The 25,492-nt window shown below is 39.5% G+C and overlaps 1 protein-coding gene across 16 annotated transcripts in view; it reads left to right on the top strand.

Moving 5' to 3' along the window:
- msi2b (musashi RNA-binding protein 2b) overlaps positions 1 to 25,492 on the top strand; it is a 277,265-nt gene that overhangs the window by 75,803 nt on the left and 175,970 nt on the right. For 15 of the 16 annotated variants that reach the window (XM_058799283.1, XM_058799296.1, XM_058799294.1 and 12 more), the window contains one exon: positions 9,348 to 9,440. The exons of the other annotated variant lie outside the window; for it this stretch is intronic. In XM_058799283.1, coding sequence (XP_058655266.1) covers positions 9,348 to 9,440 — 93 coding nt within the window. The remainder of the gene's footprint in view (positions 1 to 9,347; positions 9,441 to 25,492) is intronic. 16 annotated transcript variants of the gene reach the window in all.

Raw genomic sequence — 25,492 nt, 5'->3', positions numbered from 1 at the left:
ATGGCAGCTTGGGAGAAAATGTCTGGGGAAAAAAAAGCCAGATCTATTGTGAAAACTGAAAGGAAAGGAAAGGAAAACGTACAGTCGCTTTAAAAATGTATACAGCTTCCAGCGTAATGGTGTAAGTAATTTGTTAAGTGCTTATAACTCCCTTGCTAAAGTTTCGAAGATTTCGCCCCAAGCAAGCACTTAATTAGCATATTAATTTTTCAGAATCGCTTTGAGGGGCAAGCGCTCAATTTTTTCTCTCATTCCTTCTTTCACCCCTCCATCCTTAATGTGAAAATATTTTTCCATTCTGCAGACTGTTTATCAAGGCTGAAAGCTCATTGATATTCAGCGTGAGTTCGCTTGAACGGAGACCGGGAGGTGTATCAGCCTAGCCATCTCCTGGGTCCTATAAGGAGCTATGAGCGGCCGCGATCTATCTTCATAACTGTACAATAATCTATCGACTCTGAGTTTGAGTGTAAAGCACATCAGATCATTAAGATAAAGCCATGGAGGGGGTATTGCTACAGTTTGTCATTGAGGAATATTGGTGTTAGTGCAGTTTGAAATTACAAAGGCACAATGCGGAGGTTAGCACCAAAAAACAGTTTATTTTACCATCATTGGGTAAAAGATGATACACATGCTCAAGATTTATATAATGGCCTGCTGAATGAATAGGCCTTTTAGAAATATAATTTTAGTATATAGTGCCGTTTAAAGGTTTGGGGTCACTAAGATTTAAAAAAAAAAAACGCATTTAAATGAATACTTTTGTCCAGAAAGTATGCATTTAGTTGCTCGAAAGAGACCAGTATATATATTTATTACCTCGCTGAAGATTTCTGGAGTAATGGCTGCTGATAATTCAGCTTTGCCATCCCAGAAATAAATTAAAAATATATTGGAATAGGAAACGGGTATTTTAAATTGTAATAATAATTCAGTTTTACTGCTTTTATTGTATTTTTGATCAAACAAATCCAGAAAAAATAATAAAAATAAATGTAAAAATCTGACTGTCCCCAAACTTTTTAATGGTAGTGTAAATTATACTCAATATATTCCTTGGATATGTTTGCCTAGTGGACTTTTTTTTTTCACCCTAGACTGGAAGGAGGGAGTCAAGAAATATATGTTTTGAATAGCTATCATTTAGCAATTCTCTAGCAACTGCATAGCAACAAGTACCACTCAGAACACTTTAGCAACCACCAACAGCCATTTTTGCACCAGTTTTTGGTGTGGATAACTTTTTATTTTTTTATTAATTTTTTATTAATTTTTTTTTTTTTAATAGCCTATAGGCACATTGGTGACCGACTCTGAATGTCCTTTGATATTGTCTGGAATAAAGGGCTGTATGTCAGGTTTTCCCAGTTGTGCAGAATACTTTTACAGGTCTTGATCTCCATTAGAGGGGAGGTATATATATATTGATTAGTATTAATTGTGTGTCATGAGACTGTTATATACATCTGACCTGGTCATCAGCGCTCCCACAGTTTACATGAGCCAGCTTTGGCAAGGCTGCAGTCAGATGACCTGGGTATTTTGTAGCATTGTGACATCAGTGGCTGAGGATTTAGAGTGCTCCTACTGCTCACTCTTAAAGCTACAGTACCTCATGTGACACACTCGAGTGCTCCAAAATTGCTGCAATGATTCAAGAAAGACCCTGGGAATGACCAGTTTAGATGCTAAAATCAATATTGAATTTAATGAATGCTTAAAGCCATCACAGGGGGCAGTAGTTTCCCCTTTGCCCCATAGTGTTATGAAATTCAGATATAAAGAGCTCTGTAGTGTGTCAGCTCAGCAGTTTAGGATAGGAGGATTTCACAGAGGTACTCACAGATATCTCTTGATTTTTCACGCCACTTCCGTTGATATCCTGAGACTTTCAGAGTCAGCACAACCTTTACAACCTGGAGGTTTGGATTGGATTGAACTGTCTTGTGCTTGTTTTTTCCACTAAAAGAAATTTATAGCCCCTTCAGTCTTCAGATTTTCAGAGCATGCTTTGTGTAGTTTTATAAAAATGGCAAAAGTGTTGTATTAATCTTAAGCTAATTGATTAGCCTACCATAAATATTATTTATGGTCATAATTTTGGCATAAAGATCCTTAATTGCCCCAACAGAACGATGAGTCATTAACCTGCTGGTGTCAATCCCATTCAGCCCTTGTCTGATGCTTGTGCTTGAACTGCCTTGGGCTTCACTAAGTGGCTTGGGAGGGATCTTCCATTGAGAGAGCCAGAGACTCATTTACGTGGCCTCGGGGGTCAGCAAAAGGCCGTTTGGCTCAGTCTTTGGCAGCCAACCTGCTGTCAGTGTGGAGACGGCTGCTGTAAGCTTGAAGGAGCCCCGCTTTGGGCTGTCACCTGCCATTTGCAGTAAGCATCTTTACCACACTCATCTACTCATTGTAATGGCATTGTGGTTATCAATTAGTCCTCTATAAATATACACTAGAGATCGGATTGGATCAGTTTTACTCTAGAGACAAACCCTCCATCCCTGTCTAAAGATCTGCACTTTCTTTTTTACACGTATAATGATTTTGTTATTCAAATAGATCTTTTATTCTCTGTCAAAGCTATTTAAATGGTATTTCATTTTTTTCGTCTAACTATAACAGTGGAAATAAATCTTAATTTTAAATGTTATGTGCAGTTTTTACTGTGATCACTGCTATTGTGCTGTAATTTACTTAATGTGTTTCTTTTATTCTAGATTTCTTTTCACCCATTATTATTATTATTATTATTATTAAAAAAATATATATATATATATATATATATATACTTCAACCTTCATCAGAAACCTGTATGACTTTCTTTCCTCTGTAAAACACAAACAAAGACTATTAAATTATCAGTATTTTCTAAAAAAAAAAAAATTATATATATATATATAATTTTTTTTTTTTTTTTTTTTTAGAAAATACTGATAATTTAATAGTCTTTTTTTTGTTTGTGTTTTACAGAGGAAAGAAAGTCATACAGGTTTCTGATGAAGGTTGGAAGTATATATATATATATATATATATTTTTTTTTTTTAATTAATAATAATAATAATAACGTTAAATGAGCGACAAAGATAACCTAAAATGTAAAAATAGGGGAAAGTAGCATGCAATGTAAATGAAAACTTTTTTTTTTTTTTTAAATATGTTGTCAATATCTTTGTGCTTCCCAACAAAGCATGTGCCATGTCAAAAAAAATGCAATTAGAGATTAGGCTTACAATTTTCATACAGTCATACAGGTTTCTGATGAAGGTTGGAAGTAGTTTAAATGACAGATTTTTTTTTAATGAACTTTTTTTTCTCTTCAAGATTAGAGGTTTGTTCCAATCTCAAATCCCATGTATGCACATCAGTATTAGCAATGCTTACCGTAACAAGTCCCACTAATTAGAAAGTAAGATGCATGTTTTGTATGCATTTTTTAGTGAATATATAGACACATTTACCAGATAAATCTCTTATTTTTGCCCTTGATACACTCAGAAAGAAAAGAAGAGTGTTTGATATTGCATCAAATAAGTCTTGTCTGATAGGTTTTGGGGCAGGGAAAGGGGGGCTGTGCATCCACAGTTTTTGCCAACGTTACTAATCAGTTATTCTCAGCTCTTGGTCAAGCCGCTGCCTCGCCTGTCAATCAGGGTTAGCTGCAGGCGCGGAGGCAGGAGCTGTTTGGCCCAGTACATTTGAATGTCGACATTAAAATTCCACACTGCAAAATTGTGTACAAATTGGAGCTTGGCGGCCTAAATTTAGATGCAGCTGAATAGAATGTGGCAAGTGCACTGGATTCTGTCAGTCAAGGAAGTGTCGACGCCTCACGTTAAACGAGACCCGCCTAGTTGTCACCGTTTCTGACTGGTTTGGAATCGGTCTGCAAGCCTGTTTGCCTGGAGTGTGTGATTCGGTGGAAGGACAAGGAGACGGCAATCAGTGATGAATATGTGATTTGAGATGATGAAGAGGCCTGGGAGGGAGGAGGAGGAGAAGGATGAGGAGGGGGGTCTCATTATCTCACTCTAATCAGGGGACATCCAGCCAGGCAAAGAGGACTGATTAAAAAAAGACTCCTTGTCACAACACAAGAGCATCGTTTGGCTGGGGCTTATGGGCTTATTGTGAGTGAGGACCAATGTTAGTCAACCGCAATCAACGGCAAGAGGCCACTACACAGTTCATCAGAGACCCCGAGTAAACAAATAAAAACGCAGTGTGGGCCTCTCTGCAGACCGTTCGATCCCAGAGAGGAGAATCCTGGGAAGGGGAACTCTCCACAGGAAGCAGGACAGGTGTTTTAAGAGGAGCTTGATCACCTATCTCCGTTTCTCGGTTTCTGTTCTTTGTTAAACTCCACGTAACCTCCATCAATTCATCTGTCAAATGGCTCTCTCCTCCTCGCCCCCCTCCTCTCTGTCGGAATATAACTTGATTTGCTATGTCTGTATCCCTGCGATTGTCCTGCGCTCTGATAAGGATCCATGTTTTCAGGGAGGGTTTGGCTGCGCCGCATCTAATGAAAGATCTTAATTAGATCCATTTGTGCCCAAAGGAGAGTAGATGCAATATTAAATTGTCACTCCTATCACATTCCTCCAATTTAGGCTGCAGGATACGTCTCGATCCATTTTATTTCGCCGCAGATAAATGGTGAACTTTGCTGTCACTACTACCTCCTGCATTCCCCCTCTCATCTTCAACAGAGAGCGAGAGACTCTTTTCCTCTGGAAGGAAAACATCTTCCTCTTTTCTATGTATTATAAAACATTAGAAAAATTCTAATTTGCTTCCCAATTCCTCTCTTTGTGGAGCACATAAAATTGTGTCTGTCTTATTTCGAGTCCAAATTGAAGCCTTCCTGATAGTCGTGCTCTTTTAAGTATCAGCAAAATTCAGACAAGCCTCGTTGTCCTTGAATGTCTTTTTTTTTTAATTGCCCATAGTAAATTTAACTTTGAAATATTTAAGTTAACTTTCTCAAGGCAAGGAGTAAAAAAAATAACATTTTTTATTTTATTTTCTTTCTTTCTTTCTTTCTTTCTTTCTTTCTTTCTTTCTTTCTTTCTTTCTTTCTTTCTTTCTTTCTTTCTTTCTTTCTTTCTTTTCATAGTCTATCACTTGGCCTCTAGTTTGTCTTGGCCTGCTCAATGATATTAATTGAAGCTAAAAACTTTTGTCTATTTCATGTTTTCAACTAAATTTGCTTAATTTGTATATAATTTTATTAGTGCTGTCAAACGGTTAATTGGGATTAATCGCATCCAAAATAAAAAAATTTGTTTACATAATGTGTCTGAATTGTGTATATTTATAATGTGTGTGTGTATATAAATACACACACATGCATGTATATATTTAAGAAAAAAATAAGTTTTTATATTAATAATATTTATTTATATAATATCAATTATATGAATATAAATATATACATGTCAATATTTTCTAAATATATACTGTATGTGTGTGCATTTATATATACATAATAAACATACACAGTATACACACATTATGTAAACAAAAACTTTTATTTTGGATGAGATTAATCATTTGACAGCACTACATTTTATCATTTAATTTTTGTTATGATCACAATAAACTGTGCAAAATTAGCTGAACTATTATTTATTTGTCCACATTAGCAATACCATGTTAATCCATGTTCTGATAATTCCAATATACTGTGTGCGCATTAGTCTGCAAACATCTAGTGGAGGCTCACGTAGTCATCACCTCTGATCGCCTGCACTTGTCTTAGCACTGGTAGAAACCTGCAGCGCGACTTGCATCTAGAAACATTCTGGCAGCTGACATTCCCCCTCGCTAGAGGAAGGCAAGAAATGTTCTCTAGGCATGCCGAGTCGCATCAAGCAATGCTGGTGGAAGATGACAGGGCCTGAAACAGCAACATCAGCAGCCGACTAAGAGCAACAAACTCAGCTGCTCTGCATAAATTTTATACACTCAGTATCTCTAAACACACTGCTTATACTCTATCACACCTAGTGCCGCTGCATTCTTATATCTCAGCTCTCCTGCGAGACGTGCTCTTTCATATTCATAGATTTTCACGGTTGAATTTTTAAGGTCCTGCGATAGCAAAAGTTTCTCCGATATGTCATCACTTCGCCAGACGTTTTCCCTTCCCTTCACAAGGTCCATGTCTTTCCGTTTTTTTCCCTAGAATATACTCGCACCTCATTACTAATTTTTTTTTTTCACCATTCTAATTTGTCTGAAACATCTTTTCTCATCTCAACTATGTTAGGTGTGAGAGTTGAACTTGCAAATCAGCAGCGAGTGCAAAGTTGGGGGACCGTTCCTCTCACTGGAACACGCGGTTCAGGGTGAGCCGAAGATATTAGATTAGATTCAACTTTATTTGTACCCAACATCTCTTAGTTTATACCCGTTGAGGTTAGCTTGGTACCTCTCCCTCATGACTTCGCACATTATTCCCATGAATACCTTACAGTACTGTGTTCGGAAAGCTGTCATGTCAACAGCAGCAAAGAGAAACAAGGACAAGCTAGAGACGCTCAGGAGGGACAAGTCTCATAATAAACGGTTGTCTGGCAGGCTATCTGCCTTTTCTATTTAAGCAGAAGCTAATCAAATTGCATGTTTGGTAGCCTGTTGTCTGTTTTTAATGATTATTTCTTTCAAGCCTTCGGGGTCACAAAACCAAAAGGATCAAAACAGCGCAACGGACATGCTTCCTGTCATCGTCTTGGTCATTATTGCGTCCAGGCTAGCACTCTGAATTCTAATGGGTTAGCCGAGCTAGCAGCACAACGTGTTTGCGAGGCATATCTGCTCGTCGAATCCCAAGAGAGGTGTGCGAGAGGGAGCACGGAAAGAGCAAAGGCCTGCTGTTGTCTCTTGTCACCATGGAGAGAAATGGACAGAGTAATTGCGTTGTTCCAGAGCCTGAGGAATCCCATCAGCCAGGAGCTGGTGCTGTCAGAGGACATAAAGATGCCACTAAAAACTTAACTCTCCACTGACACGTTGGGCGGCTCGGGCCTGCACTGAACGACAGGGGAAAAGACAGACAGATTAACCATGGTGGGGTGCAGATGAGAGCGAAAGTGCTTCGGAGAGGGTTTGGGAAACAGCCATCTGAGATGAGGGCTGAGTGTGTCTGTTGCCAAGATTGTGTATGATAGATGTGAATAAAGTCGAAATAAATGCTCAGGGTTGCTTAATTCTTTCGCCGTCTACTCCGCTCTGGGAAATACCGGGGGTTTGCTAAATGAAGCCTATTTTCTCTCATTGTCAGTAAGTGCACCTTTTTTGGCCATTTTTATAGATCGTGGCAATAAGAGGGGACAGGAAATTAGTTCATCCCTGCTGGAAAAACAAGGTGATGCTAGCTTAAGGTAGTTTTGAAACATTTTAGCTGGTTTTTGGCTGATCTAAGGTAGTTTCCAAACTCTAACCAGCTTGACTAGCAGTGTTCTGTAAAATTGAAGAATTGTCTGTCGATCCATCCATATATAATATGGGGGTCAATATCACCATAGAATGCAATCACATTGATACCCCCATTCATTTTAGTTTTTAGCAACATTAACTACAAATGAATGCTATGTCCACTGGCTAACAAGGTGGACATTTTGGAACAACGACAGGGTGGACATTTTGAGCTTCAATTAGCATATTAGCTTACAACAAACTGTGACTAGCTTAAATAGTTAGTCTGGTTGTTGAAGAGAATTTGGTATATTTAAACTTACGTATTTTAAAAATACTGTATTCGATTCACTTCTAGCATATTTTATGCACAAGGTGGACATGTTAAGCTTTGGAAAAGCAAGTAAGCAAACTCAAACAAAGAAAATTTGTCTATTGAAAAGTCACCAACTTACTCACCTCAGCCGTTGAAATTCCCGCCACAAGAGACAAAAAATCTGTTGTCCTGATGTCACTAAAGGGGATGGCCTTTTCTTAAAGGGCCGGATTCCCCAATACGACAGGGTGGACAACCATTCAAGGGACGTGAACAAACTCTTCTTTTTTTTATTAAATAAAAATATTGTTTTTATTACCAAATGATGAATACACTCAAACTGAGTAATCTCTTATTTCACAAAATATTAATAGGATAATTTTTGTATTTTTTTATTTTGATTTGACAATATTCTACTATCATTCAAATTTAATGAGCAGTGCATGGGGCATAGCAAAATAACATGCATCCTCTTACACAAAACAAAAAAAAAATCTAGAAAATGTATCTAAAGAGCCATGTAATGCTTTTGTAATGAATATAAAACTTAGCCTAATATAACACATCCTTTCATAGTCATTTTTATGTAAAGTTATCATGGCAAATGAGTTATTTATGTACAGGACACCAAAAGGCACCCTACAGTGATATTGACTCCTAAATTCATCCTATATCTATATCCAAAACGTAGGTCAGATTTGAACCTTTGTCTCCAGTATGAGCACCATAACAGGATGACCTGCTAAATCACAGCTCTGACAATAAGCACACATTTAATAGAAATCCACATGGGTCTAACAGAAGCAGGAATTTGACAAGTTTCTTCTCTTTGTTAACTTCAAAAAGGGCTTAACATTGCCTGAGGAGCTCTCTTGTTAGCCGTTATCATTGGCCTATATGATAGGCGGGCTATTTGATCTCAGTGCACTAGCTCTCAGCACAATTAACGTTGCTGCATGAAGAGAAGTCGGGTCTCGGTGCTCCATACATCTCTCCAGCAGGGAGAGTTAATTGTGTTTTGAAAAATGGGCCTGGTTGCACGACTGCGACCTCTACTACTGTCTGTTCTCACCGGTTTGAGATCCCGCCTGGCTTGGAGACTTCCAACTTTCTGACACCTTTTGTTTGTAACACAATTAGTGTCTTTTAAGGTCTATCCTTGCAGCACATTTGGCATGCTTTTTCCGAGAACTGTCCTCTGAAACATTCCTATTCCAATTTTCTTAAATGCACTGGGGGGTTGCGTGTTGGGTCTTCGCAGCACAAGAAAAACACCATTCGCAGCTCAGGTGTTTGTGTTAGTGTGAAACCAAAAAGTGTCAAGTTTGTAATGTGGTGAGAGAAAGGACAGGTAACGCAAGCAGTGTCGGGCATTGCAAGCTAGGTGTTACCCGGTCCCCAAGCGCACTCTCACACCACTCAACCAATCACACAGTACCTCCCCTTCAATCTCCCCCTGGGCCATGAAACCCTCAACCGGTCATCTCCCAATTCCCTCTTTTCCAGTTCTGAGTTCCTCTTTGTCTCCTGTATGTTTGAAGTCCTCTGAAGTGCTTTCAAATTGGGCCTAATCTCTTGTCTTCTTCTCTTCTCTTCCAGATGGTCACAAGAACAAAGAAAATATTTGTAGGCGGATTATCAGCTAACACAGTAGTTGAAGATGTGAAGCAGTATTTTGAACAGTTTGGCAAGGTAAGATCTGTTTCCTTTTTCTCTTTGGCTAATTTCACAGAAAGATGTTTGCATATGATGAGAAACGCTGTCCCTCAACGGACCCTTTCAAGACTTTCAAACAGGCCGTTTGAGATGTGGCCATTTGGAGATGAAAGTTCAGTGTTTGCTTGGTCTCCGTCGTCCACTGGATGTAGTAGCCAGGACCTTTTGCTTAAAGCTGCCGTGTAATCGGTCTGAATATTTACTTAACTAATAACTTAATTAATGGTGTGTTCATTTCTGACTTTACGGATAGATATTAATACAGATGTCCCAATATTATTCTTATACACAAGCTTTTGATTTTTGATCTGATTCCCATTTTAATTCATTTTGATTTGATTAATTTGGGTATATTTTTGCCCATTTTGTTAACATATTCTTCAATATAGAAATAACATCTCTTTCTACTAATGCTGTAATTTATACAGGGCAGTGTTTCAGACTGATTCAAACCTATAACGTCTTTTTAAATGGAAAAAAACCCGACTCATAAGAGTCATTTGTTTTGGGAATCAAGCTACATTGTTCATGTTCTATGGTTTTGAGTCACAAAAAATAACTGAATCATAAGAATCATTTGTTATTATCGTGTATAAATGGAGTACAGGCATAGAGTAAAAGATTGATTTTGGGCTTTTATGAATCAGTATCTGTAAAATCTGAAAATCAATATTTTTACCTGACATTTTTTGTAAGCCTCATATCTAGCATACACATGCAGAAGATTGATAGTCAATCCATATATTTGTATGGCCCAGGTGAACTTTTCTGTTTGCTGTGTGATATGACTTTGAGTAAGTTCGCGGTCTCTCTCTATTTCAGGCTCTGTATAAATACCTAGCTCCATTTGTTTGTAATCAGCTGTGTCTGAGTGGACCTAACACACACTTGACTTGATTGAAGGGCTCAATTATGCAGATGTTTTACTTGCCCTGTGCTGTACGTCTTGCCCTGGGGGTGTTTTCACCAGCGCCAGTGCTGGCAGTAGACAACCGCTAAATCATTGTGATTAAAGGAACAGCGGAGGATTTGTAGCTTCTTAGGTCACAAGACTATATTAGTCTTACCACAGCCCAGTTTATTGAGGCGTACTTGTCTGCCGTCCTTACGTAAAGCTGTAGATCGTTATTTTGAATGGGCAGCGTGATCCAATAACGCTAAAGACCTCAGCGCTCAGTGTCTCGTTGTTTATAAGTTGCGAAGCAAACACACAGTCTAATGAAATGTCTGTCTCTTAAGACAAGAAAATTACAAATTGACCGTCCGTTGGATGCACACTTGTGAGTAAAGGCAAAATGAGCCTTCAAAGTGAGTTGTTAGAAGGTTGGATGCTCATTTGCTGCAAACTCTTGATGACTCTGCAAGTCCTCCCACCTGGAGGTTTTGCCACACTGTGGTGTCAGTTGAGCTGATACCCGGAGGTGTGTGTGTGTGCGCGCGTGTGCGTGCGTGTGTGTGCGTGGGGGTGTGTGTGTAGGCCAATTAACAGTGTTTCCTAGCGAGCTGTGGGTAGTGAGAGAACGAGGATCCTGGGAGGAGAGCAGGTGGCATGGGGCAGCAGGGTCACAGGATCTGTCTCCTTAGAAGCTGTGTTCTTCCTGAGCGCTTTTTCTGTGCTATGACAGCTTACACACACACACACACACACTTAAGCAGCACTAAGGGGCATTTATTGCACAACACTGCAGAATTAAGATTTTAAAAGCTTTTCCACAAAGGCTCTTTGAGTTAGATCCACTTTTCATTAGCATACAGTCATTTCGTGCTAATGCGGGATGTTGCCTTTTTACTTTTAGAAGAAGGCATGCCTAAATAATTTCACTTGTTTCCTCTGAAACAATTTATATGTATATAGACAACAGACTTGGCATGGTTTGGCTATAAATCTCGGCAAGATATTTTGTACATTCTACGTGATGAGAACGTAAAAGGCTGCCTCGCTCCCTGCATAAACCTTCATGTGCCCTAATTACATAGGGTGGCTTATGCTTAGTCATAGGTTTATTGTAATCTGCTTGGAGTAGATCTCCAAACAAAGTACACTTATTCTGCTAAGTTGAAACAACTCCTGTTTACTTCATTACCACCCTCCCACTCCCTCTCTCTCTACCTCTCTCACTTTAGTGTTCGCTGTGCTGCTGTGGCCAGGCTTTAGTTTCATTAGGCCTGAGAGTTGTTTCCAAGCCAGTGCTCTGCCACAATCAGGCCTTTATGCCTCCTCTGTCCTGGTTCCCATATCGGCCTGGGTGAGAGCCAACTTCTACTATTTCAGGGGCAAAGCTTTCACCTCCTGCAGCCTAGATAGACAGTTTGTCCAGCATGTGTGATATACAATAATTGAATGTAAAATAATATTAATTAATATTACTTTTCTAAGCCCACATGGCCTTGGTTACGTCAACAGGAAATATATTTTGTTTTAGAAGCAGAGTAAATGATCACATTTTGATTTAAAGTAGTTAGCATTATGTACACTGATAAATTAATAACAGTAAGCCCAGTGAAATTTATTTAGAAAGTAAATAATGTCAATTTTGGTTTCATGGTGTTTTAAAATGAGGCATCCAACAAAAAATCATCTGGTTGATTTTGAAAAATAATGTTCATTTTTCATAAAGCATAATTTTCTCCACAGAGCATCTTGCTCTCTATTTTTAACATAGAGCATGTTTTCATTTTCTCTGTGGTAGTTTTGACTCATGACTCACTGACCAGCCCACATTGAACACTGGACGAACTAAACCGTAATCACCAGTTTGGTGACAGACTGTGTATTGTCATGTTTCTGCAATGAAATGTCACAGTTTTCTCTTTCTCTCAGCTTCAATATTCAGTGAGGACAGTTGGGCTGCCTGTAATGACTGCATCCCGAGCACTCACTGTTAGTTAATTTAGCATACCTGGTGAACCGCTAACATTTAATAACGGCATTCGATTTACCTCAGGCTCGGGTAATAAAAACAGTGCACTGCTCTATTTGCAAGCCTCGCTGCATCACTGAGCCCTTAAAGTCTGATTTGATAAGCTTGTTTAACGAGAGGTGTTTGTGGATTCGGTGTGAAGAGTTTATTTCAGATGCATTTTCCTCATGTACACAGTGAGACTGTGGAAACATGACAGCGGTTCAGGAGTGAGAGTAATGGCTGCCATCCAGAGTTGTCTTAAAGAGGCATCGTCTTCCTCTCAAGGTTAGTTCCTGTACACTGAGGGTGTTTTTCCTCGCCGTTGGCCTTTAGCGTCATCATCTCAGGGTTTATACCTGACGCTGTGTAAAGCTGCTTTTAGACAATCTCCATTGTTAAAAGCACTGTATAAATGAATTGAATTGGATCGAAAGGTTAAAGTGACTGTGCATAAGCAAATAATAAAGATTAGCAAAAACCTCTATGGACCGTATGAAAACAGGGATAGGATTAAACACCACACCGTTGCTTATACTATATGTAACGGTTGTGTTCCGTGAATTTCCACTTGCTTGATTTAGTGTGTAGTATTTTCATAGTGTGCTGCTTCAGCTTTGTGAGCATTTCATGGTTTATTTTCTTTTAATGTCTTAGCAGGAACTTCATTGTCTGGGCAGAGATGTGTTATTTCTTATCAAAAGGCCCTTTGGACTGCTTTCCTCCGTAAGACTGGCCAGGGAAGTGTCCTCTATTCACTGTGAGGGTTAGCAGTAAATCCCTGCGGACTTCTATGGAGCCTGTAGCCCTTAAATGTTCTCTACACATCAGTGGCCTCGCACAAGTGGGAAGTCACTAACAAAAGGTAGAAATTCTTAAGGGCGGCTGAAATACTCAATCACGGGCTCCCCGCTCTCCAGTGCCCTCTGGAGTGAAGGGAGAAAACAAATGAGGAGCTAGTGAGGGATGAAAAGGGAAGGTGACGAAAAGAAGCAGCTTTTGAACTGGCTGGGGGATTAGTTTTAAGATGATGCGCTCTCTCCAGACTCCTCCCTCCCTCTTCTCCCGTCCGCCCTTCTCCCTTCCTCCTCTCATCCTTGGCGATCCGAGCCCACACCTGTATTTGTTTCGCCACTGAGTCTTTAACAAGGTCTCAAAATGGCTTTCACAGCGCTTGTGTTAACCAGTGAAACCAAATCTTCTTGTGAAGATTGAAAACACAATTGATTTTGGGCAGGGCTGAGGTCGCCGGCCCAGACCTCGCTCTCTTTCCGCCTCTGTATGCTCTCACACGCCTTGAGATTGATCTCTATCCTTCTTTCATTCTGTTTTTTTTTTTCTCTGTTGTTTTTCTTTGGCTGGACACACATCCAAAATGTTTTTTGATCTTTTTTTTTTTTTTATCAAAATGTCACCTCACATTTTAAAACTCCTCTCCAAGGAAGTCTATGATGTTCTAGTTTTACTTCATCAGAATGCATGATTAGATAATTGTGCATTATTTTTCAAAATAGTATAATGTGTGTGTATAGAAATTATGTATTACGTATATTAATTAATCACATGTGGCAGTGAACAATAACATTTTAATCCAGTACTAAATCATTTAAAAACACATCTGTTTGTTATTTAGAGTAGTGAATTATAGATTAACTTTCATTAACCCTTAAAGATCTAGAACAATTTTGGGGCACCTGACACGCCTGTACTTTTCTTTGTTTTTTCAGACCTATTCTAGCAATCAGCATCAAGTGCCTTATATCATTATAAACAGGAGAACTTGAAGTTTCAGTCTGGCTAATTTAAAGTCCCAATTTTCCCTTTGTTTTCTCTAAGAATTAATGAATTTCCAGAATTGTAAGAAAAACGCAAGCAATAATTGGGTGTTTTTTTTACTGTGTACTCAAACAGAAACTCCTGAAGTTTGGATTTTTTTCTTTAAAAAGTTGTATGTTTTGTGTTTTACACTTCCAAATAAAATTTTGTCTACATATAACATTCCCCAAGCAAGTTATAGCCATTTATTACAATATTGTTATAGGCGCTTTTCAGCGAAAAACAGGTCTATTTACTTTACTACCAATATAGATGTATCCAAAAAAAACATTTAGGGAGTAAATAAAATGAAAACAGTGTTATATAATAACAAAATACAGTAAAAAAAAAAAAAAAAAAAAAAAATTTTTCCAGAAAAAAAAAATATTTTAAATCTAAGTATGAACAACAAACACAAACAGTGCAGCAAGTTGTGAAAAAATTGTCTTGTGCAACAAAAATACAAGCAGTGCAAATGATTCACAAACTACACACAAAATGGGTGAGAAATATATAGAGTAGAAAAGAGTAGAAAAAAATAGTGCAAATGATCTTTATGAACTATATAAGTATTATTTACATAATAAAACAGCCAAATGGATTGATCCGCTAGCTGCACTCTGCGTCAGAATTGATTTTACCGGTACATTGCCTCGCGACGCGAATACCTAAATTCCAGCGCTTAATCCGATGTGTACCGCTTTTTCATCCTTGCTTTTGGTTTATTTTATGCCAAAGTGCTCTGTCTTGTGTTTTTCCGGGCTTTTTCAGAGAGTGCTCTCATGCAAATGTCTTATTTTGTGTTTGTTTTCATGCACGCACGACACACTTAACTTTCACTTTGCGTTTGCTCAAATTCCCATAGAAACATGCTAAACAATGGTTCAAAAGACCAAAACCTATGTTTATTGGTTGAATATGTGACAGTTTGAACCAATCTGGGAACGGGGGTGAGACTTAGCGTCAACAATTGTTTGGCTCAGAGGGACAAAATGCATTGGTTTCTTCTGACCAATCAGTGTTGTCAAAATGTGATGACGTAATCACATACGCTACGGAGCCTCTGAATATCCAACTGAGACCAATGCAATATCTCCGAAAAGCGGAGAATCTCTGCTTTACGACACTTGTTAAAGTATTCAGATAGGATTAGCAGTTCAAAAGTTATTAAACATTTAATAACAATAGTTATTTTTAGCCGTGGGCGGCTGCCTCGGTTTTTGAGGGTTAATGAATAAATTAATGATTGAGTCCTTCATTTTAATGTTAAGTGGTACTCCTTGTCCTTCATATTAACATTTTTTTCCCGTCAGAATGATGTAATTACAGTATCTGCCAGTAGGGTAGAACACCCTGTTGCTAACCAGCCAAAATTTGACCCCCTAGTCTCCTCGTCCTCTTTCTCAACCTCCTTGACGTTTAAGGTGTTCTAATTGTGCATGAATACTGTGGAACACTTTTATATGTAAAAAAAGCTTAAAATATCATCTTTCGTGGCAGAATGCACTAGGGACCTTTCTTTTAACAGTTGGTGTGTAAATGATCTTTAAAACATTTTGCTGAAGGAAAAATAAACGCAGGGTACCCAGAAGATTTCCCCTCAGTTGTCGGGGTGGCTCAGAAGCTTTCAACCCAGCGTCTCGCACACGGTTACGGGCTCTAAAGCACAGGCACCAAGATCTAGCTTAGCGGGACTGTTTGAAAGAAAAATGAGACAAATGATTTAACACTCTCCCTGACCTTTGTTTGCTCTAAGTATTGGCTGTGTTTCCAGGAGTCAAGGGGGGATGATTTTAAAACGCCCACAGGAGAATTGGAAGTTAAACTGCTTCTTGGCAATGATTTCCATTTTGATTCCGCTCTTTTCCTTTTCGTCTCCTTAAATCTGTAGTTCGGCAGTACATCTTGTTGTTCAGGACCTCCCCAGAGTACGTCATTTATAACCTTGCAGTGATGGATTGGCCTTAGTTTAGCTGCCTTGTATGCACCAGAAGACCCCTGTGCTTTTACCTTATACCCATCAGAACGCTAGTTTTCGTCTTTGATGGCATTATTTACCTGGCAATCTTGAAATCACGTCGTCCAATGGAAAGAGCTTGACCACATTTGGCTAACTTAATCACTCTAATCACTCTCTGTTAATTGCTTTTTCCTCGTCAAAGTCCCTGTGCTCTAAGATGATTTAGAGGGCATGAAAGCTGGAATCAAGGTCTTGTAGATGTCGTCAGAGCTGTGGCGACGCCATGTTGCATCATACGGGCTGACTTTATCTGTGACCCTTAAAACGAAAGTGTGTTTTATGGATTTAGATTATCTGTAGCAGATGGTTTGCTAACTTTTAAGTGCATATTTGGTGAAGCTTTACGTTGGGGATAACATGTTTAAGCTATATTTAATTAGTGTTTGGGTTTTGATTAAGATGTGTTTAAGCTTAAGGTTTGCAAATAGCGCTAGACAGTTGTCTATAATAAGATTGTTTTAGTATTGAATAAGTGTCCAGTCATTTTACGGTTTTGCATATAAACCAGATATATCTCCCAAAAGGGTCTCTTTGTAAGCACGGATTGCCTTAATTGCCTTTGAACTGAGTCACTGGGTCATGTGTGGGTAGATACGCCTCTGGGTCCGGTCACATCTGTTTAAAGGGCCAGCCATTTTTAAGGAGATTGAGAAGGATTTTCAGACCCCTCTAACATGAGCAAATCTCCGAGAGATAGCAAGCCTTCAACCGCAGGCTATTTTAGGTTGAAGGGAAAGACGGAAGAAACATTTCAGGTAAAACGCTTCTCTTGGATTGCCCACATTTCGAAGTTTTTTTGGTCAAAAGATCTGCTTCGGCTTCAGCTCAACCTTCTGCATTGAGTGGCACTATCAGATCAGCTTTGGCCGGTCCCACTGTGCCTGAAGCCGTGCCGGCCGATTGCGATCTTTTCCACCACTCCCTAGGCATAGAGTGCACCAATTAAATCAGCTCGGTGCTCTATTAGGATTTAACCGGGAAAAAAAGGGACCCATTTCTATAGAGACCATGACATTTCCAATCCCCCTACTGGCACCACCCGTTCACCTGTGGAGATAGCCTTGGAGTGGTAATAACTTTTGACTCAGGGGGGCTTCTGTGATCTTCAAGCTTCCAAGATGTGGCCTCAAATAAGCCTCCACCTGCCAGGCTGGCTCTTAGAGAGAGAGGCACCGCTGTGTCCCGTTGTGCCGTGAGCTCACAGGAAGTCTGCACCGGGCTGATATTCCACAAAGCTGTCCAGGAGCACGGAAGCAAAAGCAGGTTATGAGTGACAGCTTCCTTTCACTCTCAAACGTGACGGTTGGAAAACAGGATTATCTCAGCGTAATTCAGACCGTGGTCCGTTGTGAACTTTGAGAGGCGCTTTTTGGTGATTATTTTTTTAATTTCTCCTTCGGCGGAGAAGATTGATACGCTCATGCGTCTCTCATCAGCTCAAAGAGGCGGATGCGAAGAAACGAGAACATTTAAATGCTCAGCGTGAAAACAGTCAGTGTGAGCTCGAGAGAAAGACGCGGCGATGAGAGAGAAATTATAACTAGAGTTGTCTCTCCTCAGCGTCCCTCCAAAATCTGATTGGGCTGACAGCATGGGTGCTTATTTGGCACGGGGCCGCCTGAACGCTAACACGCTGTTACATGTCGTGCACGAGTAACGTAGGAAAAAACACATAAAACAATGTCCCATTGGGATAACTACCTCTCGCACTCAAAATGCTTTGAAAGCTTTAAATGGCCTTGTTTCTGTCTCCCACTCTCCTTCCACCTTATGCTCACTAGAAGGTACGGCTTGTTTTTTTTTTTCCCGCAGCTTGATGCAAAGCTTTAATGAAGCCTCAAAGGTATTGGACATCATATACAATTACCGGGCTTACACAGCAAAGAATGGCTGTATAACGTACGCCAGCACTGCGTAGGGGCTCCAGTGGACCGGTGCCAACATGGTGTGAGGGAGAGACAGAAAAAGAGACGCATAGGATGGAAGAAATGGCCTCATCCACACATAATTAGACAGAATTCGCTCAGAGACTCAGCCTCTCTTTAAAGGGCATGTCCTCTCAGATGAGTGTCAACAACTGTGGGGTTCTGCTGTGTTGCTCCTGTAGATGCAGAGATAGAGGTGGGGGAGACGAGAAGGATAAATGGATGAAGCAGATTGGATTGATAAATATATTCGCCGCATGCTGGCACGCATCGCATGCGTATGCGTATGTGTGTGTGCTTTAGCGAGCTCTTCATGACTGTTTGCGCAGTTTGAGGCGAGCACGCAAAGAAGCGGTGAAGGACTCTCCAGGCTGCAGCGCTAATTAACTCAAATGCCAATGCATTACCTGCCTGCTTTCTTTGTTTTTGTTTTTGTTTTTTAACGAACTCTCACACCGTCCCACTCCTCGGGCCCGGGTTGGGCACAATAATGCGTCATTGAAGAGCACAGTAAGGTTGAATATGCACCGTGGGGGTTGTGGGTTTATTGTCACTGGAGATGGATCCCGTGGAGTGGTGTAGCGAGAGGCCAAGGTTAAGTAGTCCCTCACGAATTACATGAAGAAGCAACTGAGATGAGTGTAGAAATGAAGAGCTTTTTTGCATCCAAGTAATGCATATGTTTTCTGTATTTAGTTAAACAAGCAAATTTACCTTCTGCAGTGATTTTTAGTAAATCTTTGCGCCTCTGAATCATAAATAAACTTTTTGTCATATTCTAATTGGATAGACATACCACATGCACTAGAGCGAGTTTGGGCATATCCCTCCATACTCTAATGACAAACACATTTGCAATGACAGATATATACCAGACTTCAGGAAATGATACTTCCTTAGGCAAGCCACTCCAGCGCGAAGCCCGAGCACCCGCTGCCCTCCTCCCCTATATGCTGGCTTCCTTCCCAGGCAGTGATCCTTTTTAGATTTGACTTATGAAAATAAAAACACTCGCAATCCATTAAAATGAATTATATTTTGCTGACTGATTTATCATCCCCTGAAGGTTTCCAACAAGAATAACTTGGCATTAAATGTCACCTTGAAATGGATTAAAGGAGAGATAGATATTGTAATTGTTTTCACTGTCTCCGAATAAGTTTTGCTGTCTATTTCAGGCCCTCCTGACAGTCTTTATCAACGCCGTGGGGGGAAACGGCAATTCGAAATGTCGCAGGGATTCTTTTGAAAAGACAGCTTGTCAGTTTCATCTTGATGTCGATGAGGAGTCGACCGGCCTGCTGGTGCCGTTGCCTCGGGAGCCGAACTTCACAATGAGGGAGTGAATGATTCGGATGATTAAAAAGAAGACTGGTACAAGCGCTCTAATTTCTCTCCACAGCAGGTGGTTGACATCCATCCTTCCAAACAGCTGGTGGGAGGGTGGGCCGGGGGCTGGCAAGGAAGGGGTCTGGGCCCGGTGCCCTCGTCACCCGCCTTAATGACAACACACTGCTTCCCCAGCGTCCAAACAACAGCCACACGCGCAGATGTTCAATCTGCGTTTCTGACGAATTGCTGTCGAGACCACTCAGGGACCCCAAAGCGTTTTCAAATTGTCCTGTATGTCTGGCCTTCCAACATTTCCTCTGAATGGCCACATATTGCAAATATCATCAAAACATGCTTTTCAGGGTGTCTGGGGGATGAATTACTAAATTTAATGTTTAAGATATGGTGTAATGGTTAAGTTTGATTCTGGCTTGCGACTTTTTTTAATCCATCTCATTTCAACTACCATTTCCTTGGTTTCTTTCAGTCGTAGAAAGTGGATAATGGCCAAAAATAGAATGAATTGTAAAGCTATAAACACAACTAACACATGAAAAAAAAAAAAAGGCAAACCGCATGGCGCGTGTCTGTTTGAAGTGCCAACGTTAAGGGCACCCAAACGAAGACTAAATCACTCACAGCGTGACGCGTCAGGAGAAGAAAGGCCAACTGACTTCAGTTTAGGGGTCCAGACTTAATTAAAATTATCACATGCTGCAGAGAATCAAGCAGAGATGCATGCCGTGTTCCTCTACGATAAATAGAAAGCGCAACTGCAAGAAGAAAGCGGGCAAAAAAGTGACTTTCACCCCACCTTCTTCTCCGTTTGATCTGTCGCAGTGGTCCAAACAGGCTGACCGCACCACCCTGTGTGTCAAAGGGAGCTCTTTTAAGTCTTTCGCAATCTCCTGCACCCTGGTGGCTCGGAGTCTTGCGCTCGGGGCGGAGGTGCCATCTCTGCTAATTATTTTGTATCAGGAGTGAGTAGGATTTTAGACATTGATGTGAGGGAGGGTGCTTTCTGTCCCAGTCCTCCTGTACTGATGGGCGCTTCCCTCACGGTGCCAGGTTGCCCATGGTTGGCACAGACTGCCAATCCCTTTGTTTATGAAGAAGCAGGCGGATGGCAATCACCACAGAATGAGTGTGAATGAAGGGGATTTTACTGGCTTTGTGGACCAAAGGCCCCCTTTCTACACAACAAGAGCAAATTACAATACTCCAAAAACATTGGTGATGTTTTCTCTTGTTTCTTTGTCATTGACGTTCCTTGTTTCTTTCCCATCAGTGGCTACATTCACACAAAATGCAGTTTTCAGTCCTGTTGTATAGTGGTAAATACTATACTGTTACTTGGACACAGTTCATTTATAAATGAGTGAAAATCATGTTGTATAACCAAACTGACTTTCTTAAATTTGTAGGACTCACAGAGATAAAGACTTGAGCTATGTGCCATCTAAGTGTTTTAGATCTATTTGCTGTCATCCCATCATAGCTGTTGCTATCAGTTTGGGTTGATTTAAACTGTGGTAAGACTTTCTGGTGTCATATAAGTTGTCATCTTTGAAATGTATTTGTTTACTTTTGTATCTTGTCACAATACACATAGTTTCAAAGCAACTTTACAGATTGGGATGGTATATTGTGATATTTCATTTGTTCAAGGATGATTTTAGAGTCACAACTATCACTAAATATGGTTATAAATCCCAAACAGGGATGCACAATCCATCAATACTGTAGTAGTTATTGGCTGATATTAGATATTTTTCATTTTATCCATATCTGTGTATATTTGCTCCCTGTAAATTATTACCCTAAAATACTAAGTTCATCTTAAAAATACTACTAATTTTTTTTTTTTTTTTTTTTTTGTGATCAACTTTTTATTTTCTCCAAATCAACAAAACATCCACTCAAACAAACAACAGGGAGGGGGGAACAATAGACGCACCATCAACCATTTCAATTTCAATTTGTAATAAAAAGGACAAAACAGAATTCACATGAGTCCATAGATTGACAACAATTGGACATTCCCAAAACGTGGAGAAAAGTACCTGCTGATACAGTATTACAGATATGACAGTTATAGGTCGATTGCAGTTTCATTTTAAACCTCTTGTAAGGAGTTATGTATGCTCTATGGATGACTTTGAAATGGATAAGACGATGAGCCAAGTTTTTAGAAGTTAAGATAAGATTAGACCACACCCTCTCCCAGTCAACCGATAAATCAAAACCTGTTAATTCACGATTCCAGATAGATTTAATAGAAAGAGACTTTGCAGTGTGATCATTAAGTTTACTATATATTAAAGAAACAGATGGCTGACCAGAGGGTGGTGCGATCCAATCCCATATAGGATGAGAGGAAATGGGGGATGCCCAGGGAACTCCATAGGCCTGGAGAGCAGAACGTAACTGAAAAAAGACAAAATATGATGATGCTGGTAAACAAAACTTAGTTCTTAGTTCTTGAAGAGAGCAGAGTCCCTGGTTATCATATAAGTCACCGCATGTGTTTCTGCCCAATGTAGACCAAGAGGGCTGGACAAATGGCCGATTTCCACATAAAAAATTAAAGTTGTGCCATAAGGGTGTGTTGGTACAAAATTTGAAAGGTCCTCCCATCAGACGTTCCACCCTTTTTAGCAAAAAAAAAGTGAAGTCCTTAGATGTAGTATTCTGGATTCTCCAAAGATCGATTACATTAAGTTCAGTGATAAATTCATTCAATAACCTAGAGGATGGGTCAGCTGTAGTATCAGGGTGAGATTTATCCAGTGCAGGATTTAAAACAGCATTAAAATCACCACCCATCACTAAAGGACAATCAGTCTGCTCAAGTAATATATTGGAAATATTTGTGAAAAATGCCTCATTCGGGTAGTAAATGGAGACCAGTGCTAACCTGTCATTAAGTATTTTACAGCGTATAAAAACAAATCATTCGTCATCATTCCCGGTATGTTCAATAGTTAAATGTAACTTCCTATCGACTAAGATAAGCACCCCCTTAGTTTTATTAGGAGCACAAGAGAAGGCTGCCAGTTTGTAATACTTGTTTTGAAAACGTGCCACATCGCATTGTTTTAAATGAGACTCTTGTATCAGGGCACAGGAAATCGATTTACGGTGCACATATTCTAATATCCGTGTACGCTTAATAGGAGAATTTAGGCCATTCACATTCAATGATAAGATATTCAGAACATACATTGTGTGCTTCTGTCTAAGTGAAGAGAAACAAAAGCAATGCCATACTGCCAGTGACATGTAAACATCAGTATGTATCCTAGATACCAATCCACCTAGATGCATGATCCTTTTAAAGTCAAGTCAAGTCATCTTTATTTATATAGCGCTTTTAACAATACAGATTGTGTCAAAGCACTTAACAGTATCAAATTGGAGGATAGAGTGTCAGTAATGTATAATAAGATTAAACACTCAATTTTCAGTTAAAGGTATTTCATTATTGAGTTCAGAGATGGCATTGTCTAGCTCAGTTTAGTTTAAATAGTATCTGTGCAACCAAATTCTTGCTATCAAATATTTTGCTTTTCTTTTTTTAAAAGAAAAGCAAAATAAATAAAAGTATTGATGTGTGTTGAAGGGGGAAAAAAAACAAGAACAAGGAACGACAAACAACACTGTAAAAAGTGATGTTGAATTAACTTTAAAAAATTGAGGAAACCTGTTGCCTTAAAATTAAGTAAATAATAATTTTTAAAAAAAGTTAAGCGAACTTGATAATTCAAGTTTTTTTTTAAATGATCATTTACTTAAATTTTAAGGCAACAGGTTTCCTCTTTCTTTTCTTTTTTTTTAAGTTAAGTCAACTGTGTATAAAAATCAAAGCAGACCGCACATTACCGAGAGTGTAGGTCTGCATAAACAACAGAAACAAATGTTGATGCGTGACCAGTCCACTTCAACGCTAGACATGTCCCCTAAAGGCCCACTGAGCCAAAAGCGTAGTGATTGAACCTGCTCTCCATCAGCCCGAAGAATAATAACAATACATAAAAATAAAGAAAATAAATCATTATTATTTACCAATCAGCGGACGAACGTACAGGGCAGGGGCAAGATTCCAAAAAGAAATTAACAAGTGTCCATGGCCACCTTGTCATTGTCCTCTTCAAGGCAGTTAGGATCACCACAGACCTCCTCGTTAATTTTCCCTCGTTAAGCTGAGAGGATGGAGACGGTAGCCGTTGCCTTCCTGCTGCTTTGTAGCGCTGCAGAATACGTCTTCAGTGACAGTGAAGTAACAAAATCCTCTGCCTTTTGAGGAGAGTTGAACATCATCTGCTCACCTTTGTGCCGTAGTTTAATTACTGCCGGATAGGTGAGGAAAGGCTGGAGACCAAGTGCTGTCATCTTCTTCAAGACTGGATTAAAGCTCTTTTTCTTGGTAGTTGTGGCTGGACTAGAGTCGGGAAAAAGTAGTAACATGACATTGTCCTGCGTATATTTCACCAGATATGCCTGCCGAGCACCTTTCAGGATCGCCGATCTGTCATGCCATCTCAGTACACGGAAGATGAGAGTATGCTGCCGATTTGAGTTTTTCCTTCCGTCATACACGCGATGGGGCCCGGTCAATCTCGATGTCACAGCCTTTCAGGGAAGAGATCCACTTGGAAAGACTAGCTCTGAAGTAGCCTTGCAGTCTCTTATTTCTCTTACAGTCGAAGCCACTACCGAATCGAGAGTACTTTGCTCTTTATGCGCTAGCTTGATACCATTAGCTATAGCAGAGTCGAGATCCTCTCTGGAGATGGTGGAATCTTTGAATTGTTTTTATTGGCGATTGTTCACTTTCTCTTTTAGGATACTCGTAGTGAGCTAAATAATGAGTGGTTAAAAATTTACTGACAGGATATATACAATTTCTGACAAAGTGAGCAGAGCGAAGGACTATGCGTGCATTGCCGCCAAAGGGTCACGTTATTCCTCAAAAATACTAATAATTTAACAAAATGCACTAGTAGTCTTTAACAAATCTTAAAATGACAATTTTCCATTTTTCATAATATACATTACAATGTTGTGATGCATCAAAACAGTTAACTTTAGTTTTTAGTGTTTTATTTTTTTCTATGTTTAAGTTAAATGGTATAATTATATGAAAATTAGTTTGAAAACACATATATCAAACATAATTTTGATTATTGTGCATTCCTGTATTTGCACTGTGTGAACATAAGCGATGTCTAATGTTAAAACTTGTGTGTGATAATTCCAATTTTTATTTATTTTTTTATTAGTAATAGTATCGTTGGGAGATTCCATCAGTCTCTGCGGCACAATCAGCGAATATTTGCATAGGGCAGAGTTTATATAGGTATTTCTGACCTGGTCTAAATTTGACACGCATCAAATAATGCACTTTTTACAGCTACAGCAGAACTTTCTGACTTTCATTTTCTCCCTTTTACTGGAGGACTGACCTTGCTCCCTTGAGCTTTGCTCAGCCAAGCCCTCTCTACCCCTGAAACAGATAACAAGCTTGCTCTCTGCCGCTATCCTGCTTCCCCATGACCTTTCATTTCATATCTTCCTCCATCCCTCTCTTTCTCACCCACATGCTCCATCCATCTCTTTTCAGTTTCATGCTCCTGAACTTTGTTTAGAAAGAAGAGAACAATGCGACTTTTTCTTTTAAAATCCTGCATGCTGCAATTTACTTTGATTGTTGGCTCTTTAAAACCGTTTGGATGTTTTATAGCATTCTGGGGTGCTATGGAAACAGTTTAGTTTGAAATCTTTGTCTTAGTCACCTTGATAGCGCATGACATGTTCATAATAGAATGGTGCTACTGTGAGCGTAACAATGCATGCGTGCATTATTTCTGTTTTCTCTGCTAACTCGTCTGTTTTAATTCTTTGTTTTTATTTATTTATTTTAAAATCTCTAAACTCAGATTTGACATTTATTTTTGCGAATCACTGCATTATTATTCGCTGCATTTGCATGATTTGCATTTGAAGACACAGTCATTTACCCGTATTTATAGCCTG

The sequence above is a fragment of the Onychostoma macrolepis genome, chromosome 15 (assembly GCF_012432095.1).
Source record: "Onychostoma macrolepis isolate SWU-2019 chromosome 15, ASM1243209v1, whole genome shotgun sequence".
Classification (NCBI taxonomy): domain Eukaryota; kingdom Metazoa; phylum Chordata; class Actinopteri; order Cypriniformes; family Cyprinidae; genus Onychostoma; species Onychostoma macrolepis.
Note: the sequence above shows the minus strand (reverse complement) of the source record. Positions and strands in the feature narration are given on the sequence as shown.